This window comes from Salvelinus alpinus, chromosome 33 (assembly GCF_045679555.1).
Source record: "Salvelinus alpinus chromosome 33, SLU_Salpinus.1, whole genome shotgun sequence".
NCBI classification, from domain to species: domain Eukaryota; kingdom Metazoa; phylum Chordata; class Actinopteri; order Salmoniformes; family Salmonidae; genus Salvelinus; species Salvelinus alpinus.
In genome coordinates, this window is record NC_092118.1 from 18,401,267 (window position 1) to 18,416,450 (window position 15,184).

Here is a 15,184-nt window from a genome sequence, read left to right on the forward strand (position 1 = left end):
AAAAAACATATCGCTCATCATGGTTTCCTCCAGGTGTGTGGGATTTATGCGTGACAGGAACAACTTCTTGAAAAAATAAAAAAAATTAAAAGGCAAAAACATAAAGAATGAAAATTTACTTCAGCAGCAAGCAAAGCTTGTGTGTGTGTGTGTGTGTGTGTGTGTGTGTGTGTGTGTGTGTGTGTGTGTGTGTGTGTGTGTGTGTGTGTGTGTGTGTGTGTGTGTGTGTGTGTGTGTGATTTATCTACATTCACAGCAATCACCAGGGAGATGAATGGCTCAGGCTGTAGGCTCTATACAGCATCCACCAGTATGGGAACCAGACTGAGGCGAGGGGGATGCCACACAGACAACAGACATGCTGGAACTCAGTGGAGGGGGCAGGGGCACAGGAGGCAGGGGGCAGGGGCACAGGAGGCAGGGGGCAGGGGCACAGGAGGCAGGGGGACAGGAGGCAGGGGGCAGGGGCACAGGAGGCAGGGGGACAGGAGCAGCAGCACCGGCCGCAGACACACACACTGGTGGGGTGGGGAGGAGATACCCTACCCTACCCCAGCCAGCCTGCCTGTAACTCTGCCAGGCGGGGGTAGGGGGGCCTTGGGAACACTTTCGGCACCCCCTCACCCACGCTTTTTAGTTTGCCCCCTCCTTGCCAACCAACCAAAGGAACTACCAAACTCCACCCTTCCAGTGTTTTTATTGGCGTAAAGTGGAAGGGGTAAACTATGAGGAACAGATGCAGATGGGGTACCAACCGGTTCGGGTCGCGGGTCTTGGTACTTACGGGGTCCGGAGGAACGTTGCCGTGGTTCCCGCGAGGTCCACTGGCATCGGGCACAGAGCCAAGGATAGGCGCCGCTGCAAACAGACAGATTGGAGGGTTTCGTTAAGTTCACTAATTGCACCGGAATAATTATAACATTTAGCGAGGAAGAAATCAACATCAGCCATCAGCCATCACAAATGGATATCCCAAACTTTTTCCCTCTTGTTGGATTTTTGTTGGACAACAGGGCACGGTTGTGGAATATGAATAATTGAAGAAGCCATCCAAAGGGAGGGATTATAAGATCTTTGTGCTTCCTACACTGTCTTGGCATACACCACCAAGATGTCAGAGCCAGGCTGCCACCAGTAAGGATAGGCTGGTATGGATGGTGGCATCTTTTTGGGCATCTAAGCTGCGGTCGCTTAAACCGCCATCCAAATATACACAATTAACGGTTTAATTCGTAATTCTGTTGTGTTTTTTCCCGTAACCTTCACGGCGGAACGCGTGTGGATATTATAATCTTACGGAGCTAATGAGGTTTGGATGATCGGCCTTTTATTTAATTCCATGGGGGATGTTAATTGCGCTACGTCTTCATTACACAAATGGATTACCAAAAAATGAGAGCTCGCAGCAGAGCATGAGGGAGAAAGGGGGGAAATTGAGAGAGAGAGATTGAGAAAGGGGGGATATTTTCCTTCCTTCTTTAATAAGACAGCATTCAAATAATGCAACACTACTCGCAAACAAGCAGAGAAAAGCTCCTGCAATGCTTGGCAATGCTAGTCTCTTCAAGTGCTATCCTGGAAAACCTGGTCTCTGCCTCCTCTCCTTTCCTCTCTGCTCTCTACAGCTCCAGTCCTCAGCTCTGGGGACTTTGCCTTCACTTCTCTGGATGTGGATCTTACAAAACAGGAGCGAGAAAATACCCTCCCTGGAATTTAATTTCTCTCAATTGGATATTATTAGTGTTCTCCTATAATTAGTATTGAGCTTTGTTCCAGTGGTGTCTGTCGTTGGCGCCGGGCGAAGCGGAATGGAGAGGAGACAACAGACACTGTGGCGGGCACTGGCTAATGTCCTCTGTGCTTAATCATCCTTCAGCAGAATGGTTTTATGCATATTTCATTTGCATATCATTAAATCGCTAAGGCACATTGGCAACTGGCAGCGGAGAGCGAGGGAGTGGAAATGGAGGAGCCTAAAGTGTAAAAAAAAGAAAGAGCGACTCATTATGCGATGGCAATCTTCAAAGCCGTGCGCCTGCTTTCCGGCAACCTGCCAATTCGTTTTAATTCAACGTTAATTAAAAAAAGTGGGCGCGCTCAACCTTTCCAACTCGGATTAATTGAGTGTCTTCCAATCTGTGCAGCAAGGACTCATCATACATACAGTATGTGTGTGTGTGTATGTCAATGATGTGGATATCTATGGTTATAGTCAATTATTACAGGACGATTTGGAAAAAAATGTAATCCCTCTAATTACAGCACCTTGTCACAGAATGGATTTTTCCCCCCTATTTTTTCGCAGAAGACTTAGCGGAGAACAAATCGCAAATATGTTTTCTGTGATCTCTGGATATCATTAATACAACAAAATCATGTTGATGAGGAAGCGGGCATTTTGCTCTTAATTATGTTTGACCTGCTGTAATGGTTCAACATTCTATACTTGGCAAGTCGGCAAGCTGCTGCTGGCAGAGGGCGGGCAGCGCCAGCAGGTCGGGGTGTGGGACCAGGGACCAGGGGATCTGAAACCTGGTGACTTGCGGCACGGGGATAGGCGTGGGAATCGCTGTCGCAAACCTTCACCATGATGTCCCTGGGAAAAGACTAAATCAACCGCCCACACATGCTAACCCCCCCCAATCTGAAAAATAAATGTTGTGTAATTTATGCGCAAATTAATATGCTTGCCTGGACTCTGATTGCCTGTATTAAATCATTACAGGCGATTAATCCATTGTTTCTGATTCCAGAATGTCTCCTCCTCCAGCCCCCCCCCCCCCCCCTCTGTCTGGCGCACTGTCCTTTTGTGATGGGACACAAGGGGTGCATTGTTGGCTCCCAAGACACACACACACACACACACACACACACACACACACACACACACACACACACACACACACACACACACACACACACACACACACACACACACACACACACACACACACACACACACACACACACACACACACACACACACACACACACTATTAATTAAGGCGTACAGATTGTGGACCGTTTCTGTCTCCCCCCACCGTCTGTTTCAGTTCAACATAAAACCAATCGTGGGACTTTGCTAAAGATGTTTATTTTTATTATCTTTTATTTCACACACTCTCCTGTCAATTTTCAATATGATAATACATTTTTTTTTTTTATAATAATTATATATATATAAATACGGATTTTTTTACATCATAAATCCAGTTAAAGTTACTCAGAATGTTGAGGCCTTTAAACCCCAAATAAAGGAGGATCTGATCTTCGCTGCGTCGTTTAATTCAAAAGAAAAAAGAAACGGCGTAACTCTAGGTAAAATAAGCCCTGTGCAGAGAGAGCAGCGCCCGCCTGGCTCGGCTAATTGTGGATGCCCAAACTTCCAGACTTCCTGGCTTGGTCCGTCCCCTTGCGAGGCAAATCCCCTCAGGCCATATGCAGGAATATTCAAATGAAGCGAGCTTCACACGCCGCACAATTAGCGTTGTTTAGTAATTTGAGTAATGAGAGCCGGAGGGGTAGTGTGGGCGGAGGGGCGGTACGGCGGGGAGCAGTCTGGCAGGAGAAGCCCGGCGCAGCATAGCGGGTATCAGCCTGGCGCTCTGCAGCCGCAGCACATGCAGATGTCGCTGTAGTTCTTCCAAAAGCTTTCCACCAGCCAGCCATGAGGGAGGGGAGGTAACGAGGTTCTCGTTTGGCATCGCACACACCTCCGCCGTATGTTTGAAGGAGTCATGAGTGTGTGAGAGGGGGGAGTGTGTGTGAGGGGGGAGTGTGTGGGAACGAGGCTGGCAGCCGGGGGCGGAGGAGTTAAGATGGGTGAGGGTGGGGCTGATGGGTAAGAGATAGGGGATCCCTGTATGGAGGAATGTGGACATAAATAATAGTAGTGAAACGTGGGCAAGGTAAAGCCTAACCGACAGGATGACGGTGTGCTACTGAGCGTGTCACATGGTGTAGGCATTATGCAGAGTGCTCATATTAATATGCATAAGGGGCCTCTTTATTATGCAGCAGGGCGCACCCCTTACCACTTACTAGTCCTTCCATTTCATCATTTGGTAGTCATACTGGAAACCCACCTGAGTGGCGCAGCGGTCTAAGGCACTGCATCTCAGTGCTAGAGGCGTCACTACAGACCCTGGTTCGATCCTGGGCTGTATCACAACGGGCCGTGATTGGGAGTCCCATAGGGCGGCGCACAATTGGCCCAGCGTCGTCCGGGTTAGGGGAGGGTTTGGCCGTCATTGTAAGATAAGAATTTGTTCTTAACTGACTTGCCTAGTTAAATAAAAGGTACAAAAAAAAAGTGAGGTGGTACGGTCCAGATTTCATGAGACTGGTTTCCCTTGCAAACAACATCAAACAAAACAAACCAAGCAACCTCATGGGACCCCATGAAATATGGAACAATAACCCATGAGAAAGACTGACAGTCATACAGAAAAGCCTTCTTACACAGGGGGACGACACATACAGCCTGGCACAAGAAGCCAGTGTGGTCACCATGGTGGGTGCAGAATGATGGGGTAGTGCCAGTGGCTGGCAGGCAGGGTGTGGGGAGCTTTTAGTCATTCTACCCTCCAACACCACTTGACCTTGAGAGAGAAGGTCATCTTGCTGTAAAAGTAGAGCCACTTTCCTCTGTACAGTGGCAAGAAAAAGTATGTGAACCATTTGGAAATACCTGGATTTCTGCATAATTTGGTCATCAAATTTGATCTGATCTTCATCTAATTCACAACAATAGACAAACACATTCTGCTTAAACTAATAACACACAAACAATTATACGTTTTCATGTCTTTATTGAACACAGCGTGTAAACATTCACAGTACAGTGTGGGAAAAGTATGTGAACCCTTGGATTTAATAACTGGTTGACCCTTCTTTGGCAGCAATAACCTCAACCAAATGTTTTCTGTAGTTGTGGATCAGACCTGTCAGGAGGAATTTTGGACCATTCCTCTTTACAAAACTGTTTCAGTTCAGGAATATTCTTGGGATGTCTGGTGTGAACTGCTCTCTTGAGGTCACGCCACAGCATCTCAATCGGGTTGAGGTCAGGACCCTGACTAGGCCACTCCAGAAGGCGTATTTTCTTCTGTTGAAGCCATTCTGTTGTTGATTTACTTCTGTGTTTTGGGTCGGTGCCTTGTTGCATCACCCAACTTCTGTTGATCTTCAAATGGCGGACAGATAGCCTAACATTATCCTGCAAAATGTCTTGATGAACTTGGGAATTCGTCTTTCCATCGATGATAGCAAGCTGTCCAGGCCCTGAGGCTGCCCCAAACCATGATGCTCCCTCCACCATACTTTACAGTTAGGATGAGGTTTTGATGTTGGTGTGCTGTGCCTTTTTTTCTACACACATAGTGTTGTGTGTTCCTTCCAAACAACTCAACTCTAGTTTCATCTGTCCACAGAATATTTTTCCAGTAGCGCTGTGGAACATCCAGATGCACTTTTGCAAACTTCAGACGTGCAGCAATGGTTTTTTGGACAGCAGTGTGGCTTCTTCCATGGTGTCCTCCTATGAACACCATTCTTGTTTAGTGTTTACATATCGTAGACTCGTCAACAGAGATGTTAGCATGTTCCAGAGATTTCTGTAAGTCTTTAGCTGACACTCTAGGATTCTTCTTAACCTCATTGAGTATTCTGCGCTGTGCTCTTGCAGTCGTCTTTGCAGGACGGCCACTCCTAGGGAGAGTAGCAACAGGGCTGAACTTTCTCCATTTATAGACAATTTGTCTTACCGTGGACTGATGAACATCAAGGCTTTTAGAGATACTTTAGTAGCCCTTTCCAGCTTTATGCAAGTCAACAATTCTTCATCTTAGGTCTTCTGAGATCGCTCAATATTGACAAGAAAAAAACTATAATTAGTCTGTTATTAGTTTAAGCACACTGTTTTGTTGTGACTTAGATGAAGATCAGATGCTACTGCTACTCGCTACTGGTACTGCTACTCTCTGTTCATCATATATGCATAGTCACTTTAACCATATCTACATGTACATACTACCTCAATCAGCCTGACTAACCGGTGTCTGTATGTAGCCTCGCTACTTTTATAGCCTCGCTACTGTATATAGCCTGTCTTTTTACTGTTGTTTTATTTCTTTAACTACCTATTGTTCACCTAATACCTTTTTTGCACTATTGGTTAGAGCCTGTAAGTAACCATTTCACTGTAAGGTCTACACCTGTTGTATTCGGCGCATGTGACAAATAAACTTTGATTTAATCAAATTTGATGACCAATTTATGCAGAAATCCAGGTAATTCCAAAGGGTTCACATACTTTTTCTTGCCACTGTACCTCCAGAGCAGAGCAGCCAGTCCCCCTAGGTCATTACTCGCCTACTGCAGCACAGAGAGGCCAGGCATGGCACAGTGCATGGGGAGGGGAACAGAGACACTACAGCCTGGTTTCAGTGGTACACATATACTGTACCAAACTTTAGATGAAAAGTCTAGAAGATTCTATCATTGGTAAATAACTTAGTAAGCAGATGACCTGTGTTCACCTGGGATGTGGCCAAAGTGACCAGAGAGACATACCTGGTCACTTCAAATACAACTATCAGATGACCTCACCTATGATGAAGAGTAGTTTCCTCCTCCTCTACCAGATTTAATATAGCCTAATAAACAATGTATTTATGAATGAAATAACCATTATATATGAGACATGGGTAGGCAGGCATACTCCCTAAATAGCCTAGCTATCACGTGCTTAAATCCATCCAGTGCACTATTGTTCCATTGTGAATAGGGTTGACACACTGACACCTAAAGCACATATCAGGTGCCTAGCACCGTGAGGCTCGTCACCATGTGTAGCCCAGTCACCAGCCACAGAGGTTGACAGCCTCAAGGCCTCTACAGTAAACGTACAGCTGCATGTCTCTGTGCTACCATTAAAGAAGTGACAATGTGACTATATCCTCCCAGTGACTGATGACCGTTCACAACCAGACAGGCCTTCTCAGGTATCAGGCTCTGTCCCTGGCTCAACACTGTTACTTCAGGACTCGCACTCTTCTTCAGGGTAACCTTGGTTGTTGGGATCAGTGGGCCTTAGCAGGGTAAAATGTTACATGGTCAGTCTGCCTTACATCCAGGGACGTCCCCCCCACAAAAACCCACAGCCTCTAGCCTCCTAGACCTGGATTTCCCAGAAGACGTGTGGGAATCATTGCGACAGAGTCACTGTGTCGACGTCTGTAATTCACTGCTACCATTCACAGGGGCTGAAAGAGAAATCGGTGGATATTAAAATAAGCAAATTAGCATGAGCATTAGGCAGCAGGTAAGCATGCTTGATGTTATTGAGTGAGAGTGTCTGCACCTCAAATAGACTGATACACTCAGATGCTCTCCAGCACAACCCAAAGAGCCCTCGACAACCCTCCTCCACCATGCCTGTAGTGTTAATACACACAGCTAAACGGAACTCCTGGTTTACTAACCACTCTCCTCTTCCCCTTCTCTTCTCCCTCATTTTCTCTCTGACTAATGAGTGTTCGCTAGGCCAAACAGGGGCACTGGAACCTCACCTAAACATTTCCACAGCAGCACCGCTTCACCTTGTAGCCTCTCACACTACGCCGCGCAGCTACGGGGAACGCTGCCTACTGTTAAATCTGCACCCGTGTGTGTGCTGCAGCTCAGGCCCAGCTGAGAGCTAACACTATCTCTTTAACCACTGCCCAGTTCAGGCCTGCACATTAATTGGTTCCTGGTAATTCTATCAGATTAGTATTAATACGGTGTCACTGAGGTGATCGAGGTGACCTGCACTGTCTCACTGGCTTAATATAAACTAGCGTGAAGGTCAACTGTCAATCATTCGGCACAATATGATAATAAGCCTTTAAAGTTGGGTAGAGGATGTTAGTAGCATGACTGTCATAACCGCGGAGCTGCATAGGGAGGCATTTATAGATGAGGCTGGGGGGGTCTGATTCAGACTCCATTCCTCTGCTAGAACAGTATGAGAAATGATCCTGAAATGCATGTTGCATCCTCAACATCAACAGAGAGCAATAGAAATCCCTGAACTGGGCCCTCATACAGTACAAGCTAGTCTTCATACTAGTTGTTGTAACTCGTACAGTAGACTATACCTTAGCTACATCTCAACTCCCCATCTGGTCTTAATGAATGACTGGGAGGGAGGCCTAATGAAAATGACCTTGGACTAGCAGGAGGTTGTGTACAGTAGTAGTCAGCTGACCATGGACGTGCTACAGCAGCAGAGCTTACAGCAGACTGGTTGTCACAGAGGGATATAAATATAGACACTGTGACATCACTGCGTGACTATACTGGCTGGCCCCATGTGAAGCTGCTGCCTGCCCTCTTCACTGGGAATAGACTCCCCTGAGAGGAGCTGTACAGTACACACAGGCTGACTGAAGGGGAGGAAGAAAGCAGAGCCTGGGAGATGTACTACCTGAATGTCCATCCTCAGTATGTGTGCCCAGTGAGAAGGTGACAGAGAGATAGAGAGAGTGTGTGTGTGTGTGTGTGTGTGTGTGTGTGTGTGTGTGTGTGTGTGTGTGTGTGTGTGTGTGTGTGTGTGTGTGTGTGTGTGTGTGTGTGTGTGTGTGTGTGTGTGTGTGTGTGTGTGTGTGTGTGTGTGTGTGTGTGTGTGTGAGAGAGAGAGAGAGCTAAGAAGACAGCAGCTGGGAGGATATGAGAGGCCTGAAATGGTCTCTGATCAGGCCTAAGAGAGAGAGCAAGGGAGAGAGAGAGAGAAACTGAGTGTCTGTGCTGAATCCCATAGGGCCTGAACCGGGCGGCTGGCAGGGGAGCCATTACACGCGTGTCTCTGACAGCTCACTCTCTCATTACAGCAGCAGGCTGCCTGTAGTCCCCATGCTGCTGCTGCTACTGTACTGTACCATCTCATCCAGCACTAGTACTGTCTCCTATACATACTCATCATCACAGCTTCAGCCACCACTACTACTCCCACTGTCTACTACGGACTCCCCTAATCACCTCCACCACAGCTTTTACAACCACCACAACCCCCTGCCATGGATTCTACCATGGATTCTGCTTCTATGGTGTCTATCTTTCTCCGGTATACAGCTGCCAAATAGAATCTACCTCGCCCCCCTGACCAACCCCCTGGCTCATAGGCACACCTAGGCTACATCCTCCCATCATAGCTGTTTCAGTCGAAGGAAATGCTGATTCTACTTGGCCATATTCTCTCTGTCATTGACACCCAACAGCTGCCAGAGGCCCAGTGCAGCGCTGCATGCTGGCCAGCCAGAGTCCATCCCAGAGGTGAGCCTAACCCTGGCCTAATGGATCTACTGCAGCCCTGATCTAATAAGACCTAATAATAATGGAGTCCTGCCGAAATACTCAGCCGCTCAAACCGACACGGGGAACCACTCCAAGTAACGCGTTGCACAGAATTTACAGTTCTGTCAGGAGAAACCTGTCGGCCCAGAACTCCCCACCCATCCAAACGGCCTCAGAATGAGATGAGAAAAGGCAAGAGGTCCGCTCATAAGAATAGACTTAGGCTGGGAGATGCATAGCAATATGACCTCTGCTGGCTGAGGAAAAAAATTGCTGCCTCCACAGTTTCCTGCTAAAGGGTAATGACAGACTTAATTGAATCGAAAGAGACATTTCTTCAGGTCTTTTTGGCAAATCCCGGTGCTGAGGTTAGAGGAACTGCTCAAAAGAGGTAGCCAACTTAAACAAAGGCTCTCTGAGGCACACAGACCTGCATCTGTAGCTGTTTAAGCACTATACGCACGAGGCCCGGTTGAACACTGCTCGAATCATTCATACAAGGCCGCAGCGCAAATAAAACGAACATGTACTGCTCCGAGCTGTCCTCCGTCCAACCCAAACCTTTTTAAACTCGTCGTTGTAATGAAAAAAAAAATCACAAGCATATAAAATTCCTCAATATAAAGCCAAACACCAAAGATAAAAACCACACACAATCCCTACAGCTGTGGCAGTCTACAGGCCAGCCGTGTTGAACTTGTGAATCCGACCTAGAATAACACTTTCACGCCGCAGTGAAATATATGGCCATCTTTACTGGGAAACACTGCTTTTTACGGCAGTGTAGCCTACCTGACACCTGAGTGGGTGCGAGTGCATGTGTGTGCGTGCAAGTAATGTCCTTCCTACTGCAGTGAATCATGTTCACATGCACTCATAAAGAGAGTAGCATAGCTGAGTTGTTCCTCTCTCATGTCCAGTCTTTTAAATGATTGGCACAAAAGAAGCTATAGAGGACCTTGAAGACCTATTTCCTCATTCCTCGTCCCATAGGCCAAAAGCATGAACCCTTTTTTCAGTGCCAATCTGGAGCATTACGCCGATCACAGCGAGAACAAACAGAGGAAATTTGCCTTTTACAACTAACACCGCTATTATTCCATTTTGATTTCTCCTTACTTTATGGATTTGCCTTCTTTGCGTCCCGGCTCAGAGGAAACGGTTCATTAAAAAGGAATGTCTATTTTTCCTTTTCTTTTTTTAATGTGGTGGACAGGGATATTAGCCAATCCCTCTGTTCAGCAAGTGAAAGGCCAGACATCCTCCTGGTTGACTGCTGCTGCTCTCTGGTCATGCTGGCTTCATTAGAGCCAGATTCCTGACATCACAAAGAGACCATGCATATCACAGAGACCAGCAGAAGGACCAGGAGGATCGGGGAGGCAGGGGAGACTGAGGGGGAAACAGGATAGAAAGATGGGGGAGTGACGGGAGAGATGGATGAAGAGTAGAGGTTAACGAGATAGTAATAGTGGGTACCAAAGTGGGTGATGGAGAATGAGACGTAACTAATTGAACTTGAGGGGATGGAGAGATGAGACAGAATGAGAGAAATAAACAGGAATGAAGTCTGTGGAAAGATAGAGAGTTAAGATGAGAGATAACAAATGGTAAATGACCAGATCCACAGGCTTTACCAAGCATTGATCCACGTCCTAACGCCCATCCCCTCACAAGCACAGACACACAGACACACACGCACATAACCACACACTCAATCATGTTCCTCCATGCCAATGTGATTATGAGCATGGTCTATAAATCAATGTGTAGTGAGGAAAGACAAAGGCCACGACAACTGGTTGAGAGCCCCAGATCCACTCTGGGTGGGGCCTGGTTGATTTGTTAATGGTACATAATAGAGCCCATTTTCACCAGGCATGTTAAATCATGCACCAGGCATGTTAAATCATGCACCAGGCATGTTAAATCATGCACCAGGCATGTTAAATCATACACCAGGCATGTTAAATCATACACCAGGCATGTTAAATCATGCACCAGGCATGTTAAATCATGCACCAGGCATGTTAAATCATACACCAGGCATGTTTAATCATACACCAGGCATGTTAAATCAGGCACCAGGCATGTTAAATCATACACCAGGCATGTTAAATCATGCACCAGGCATGTTAAATCATACACCAGGCATGTTAAATCATGCACCAGGCATGTTAAATCATACACCAGGCATGTTAAATCATACACCAGGCATGTTAAATCATACACCAGGCATGTTTAATCATACACCAGGCATGTTTAATCATACACCAGGCATGTTAAATCATACACCAGGCATGTTTAATCATACACCAGGCATGTTTAATCATACACCAGGCATGTTTAATCATACACCAGGCATGTTTAATCATACACCAGGCATGTTAAATCATACACCAGGCATGTTTAATCATACACCAGGCATGTTTAATCATACACCAGGCATGTTAAATCATACACCAGGCATGTTTAATCATACACCAGGCATGTTAAATCATACACCAGGCATGTTTAATCATACACCAGGCATGTTTAATCATACACCAGGCATGTTAAATCATACACCAGGCATGTTTAATCATACACCAGGCATGTTTAATCATACACCAGGCATGTTAAATCATACACCAGGCATGTTAAATCATACACCAGGCATGTTTAATCATACACCAGGCATGTTTAATCATACACCAGGCATGTTTAATCATACACCAGGCATGTTTAATCATACACCAGGCATGTTTAATCATACACCAGGCATGTTTAATCATACACCAGGCATGTTTAATCATACACCAGGCATGTTTAATCATACACCAGGCATGTTTAATCATACACCAGGCATGTTTAATCATACACCAGGCATGTTAAATCATACACCAGGCATGTTTAATCATGCACCAGGCATGTTAAATCATGCACCAGGCATGTTAAATCATACACCAGGCATGTTAAATCATACACCAGGCATGTTAAATCATACACCAGGCATGTTTAATCATGCACCAGGCATGTTAAATCATACACCAGGCATGTTAAATCATACACCAGGCATGTTTAATCATACACCAGGCATGTTTAATCATGCACCAGGCATGTTAAATCATACACCAGGCATGTTAAATCATACACCAGGCATGTTAAATCATACACCAGGCATGTTAAATCATGCACCAGGCATGTTAAATCATACACCAGGCATGTTAAATCATACACCAGGCATGTTAAATCATACACCAGGCATGTTAAATCATACACCAGGCATGTTAAATCATACACCAGGCATGTTTAATCATACACCAGGCATGTTAAATCATACACCAGGCATGTTAAATCATGCACCAGGCATGTTAAATCATACACCAGGCATGTTTAATCATACACCAGGCATGTTTAATCATACACCAGGCATGTTTAATCATACACCAGGCATGTTAAATCATGCACCAGGCATGTTTAATCATATACCAGGCATGTTAAATCATACACCAGGCATGTTTAATCATACACCAGTGGTCCCTTTGTGAGCAAACAGACCTTTAATACAGAAGTCCACTGCTTATTCTTTATGCCCTCCTTCCAAAGCTCGCCACTGAATTGGATTTTCTCAGCACTGTTTTCTAATTTGAAACATCCATCATTCATTATTAAAGAAAGAGAAGAAAGAGAAGGCTTGCCTTCGGCAGCTCTAGTAACCCCAACACCTCCTCCCCCCATGCAACACTTTTCAGCAGCCTTAGCCCTTCACTGCAGTTAACTTTACTTTCTCCATCTCTGCAGAGCTGGTCAATGTAATGACACATAAATATGGTGTGGCTGTTTGACTGGTGAGCAGCGAGTGCTGAAACGGTGATTCAGGCAGTGCACGTGTGTGTGTGTGTGTGTGTGTGTGTGTGTGTGTGTGTGTGTGTGTGTGTGTGTGTGTGTGTGTGTGTGTGTGTGTGTGTGTGTGTGTGTGTGTGTGTGTGTGCGTGTGCGTGCGCGTGCGTGAGTGCGTGCGTGTTGTGATGGATATGCCCCGGCTGCCAGACAGTGGGTGAGTGGTAGCTGTGAATGGCTCATACAGAAACAGAAGGTGGTGGTGCGTTTCTCCCAAACCCCAGGAAATCCTTGGCGTTAATAAAAGCCCCTCTGTGTCCTTTAGTAATCCTGTTCTGTATTATCACCACGCTGCAGCTAAATGTTGCAATTAGCCCACCCTTTTTCATGCAAATCAACTTGACAGCCCCACAATCAGTCGGTTACGCCAGCTCTCGCTCTCCCTCCTCTCTCCCTGCTCCCTCGCTCTCCCTGCTCCCTCGCTCTCCCTACTCTCTCCCTGCTCCCTCGCGCTCCCTACTCTCTCACTGCTCCCTCCTCTCTCACTGCTCCCTCCTCTCTCACTGCTCCCTCGCTCTCCCTGCTCCCTCGCTCTCCCTCCTCTCTCCCTGCTCCCTCGCTCTCCCTGCTCCCTCGCTCTCCCTACTCTCTCCCTGCTCCCTCGCGCTCCCTACTCTCTCACTGCTCCCTCGCTCTCTTTGGCATTTGCGGCGGTCGCCACATTTCCATTATGTATAATATCAGTTTGGAATATGCACGGCTCAACGCCGGGCCGCGTGTTGATTAGTGCAACATTACATATGTTAAGTCCAAAAGGGAGTCATTTGCCTCACTCATGCTCCAGTGCACCTCTATGGCCGAAAATACAACAGGGCTCATGTTAATAAGCATAAGCTGCTCCCACCAAACATGGGAGAGAGGGGGTGAAGAAGGGGGGCGTTGGGGTGCTTTTGGTCTTTCAATGGTTCATGTGTTAAAAGATGGCCTACATGCTGTGTGGCCTGCACAAAACAAACAGTGCTCAACATTAGTGTTTTACAAGTGCTGCCAGTTCTCTATTGTATATGTTCCTGTGTGGGGTCTGAGCTGCACAATGGATCCCAGGGCCCCCCATCCAACCACACATTTCTCAGAGCCACCATTTAGGAGCTATGCAGCAGCCCTGCTAGTAGTGACAGGTGGCTACTGCCTCAGGGCGCTGAGGCTATGGATCTAACGCACGCGCAGGCACACACACACACACACACGTCAGTTCAGCGCCCTGCTTTCCATAAGCTTCAATGTTGTAAACATACTTATACATGTCCACATAAACGATGATGCATGTACTGATGTAAAGGCACCATGCTTTGTTGCAACCTGGTCATTGGGATTATAAATAGAAACCATTTGGCCATTGGAGGAGTTGGAGGAGTACCATCACAGAACTGCATGGGCGTGTGCTGGCGTGATGGATGGATGCGGCTTGATTATCATTAAAAAGTCATTTACAAGACAAATAGGGACTAGCTTTTCAAATTATGGTTACTTTATTGCTCATTTGGGTTTGGAGACAAAATGTAGTGTGAACAACCAGCCGTTAGCTTGCTTTGGCGATAACTACAGAGCTGTACAGGATGATTGGTCAGCACCGTGAGCAGGTGGGTTGAGGTTCTGGGAGGTGGAGGGTGGAGGAAGTGGGCAGGGAGGGCAGTCTCTAGCTAGCACCAGGGATGCTGTGCCCTTGTGTGGATGACCAGAAAAGGCCATTTAGTCTCATGGTGGTGCTGCTTCATTAACATGCTGCCCTTCTAGAAAAACTCTCCAAATTCATCTCTTCATCAAAGTCCTTAACAAAGTACAGAGGCGAGATGGGGAGCCAGCTGGCAGAATAAAAGGGACATAACCACGTGATCTTATTTTTCTGAGGGTGAAGTAAATTAAAGCTGACAGAAATAACATCGGGGGAGAATTTAAAAGAAGATTGGGAAAAACGAGGGATGGATGAGAGAGACAGAGGGAGGGAGAAGTGCTGCAAGATGGGTCT

General features: G+C 46.5%; 1 protein-coding gene across 2 annotated transcripts in view; it reads right to left on the minus strand.

The window, feature by feature from the left end:
- LOC139563119 (polyamine-modulated factor 1-binding protein 1) overlaps positions 1–15,184 on the minus strand; it is a 193,787-nt gene that overhangs the window by 152,703 nt on the left and 25,900 nt on the right. For both annotated transcript variants that reach the window (XM_071381411.1, XM_071381410.1), the window contains exon 4: positions 785–858. In XM_071381411.1, coding sequence (XP_071237512.1) covers positions 785–858 — 74 coding nt within the window. The remainder of the gene's footprint in view (positions 1–784; positions 859–15,184) is intronic.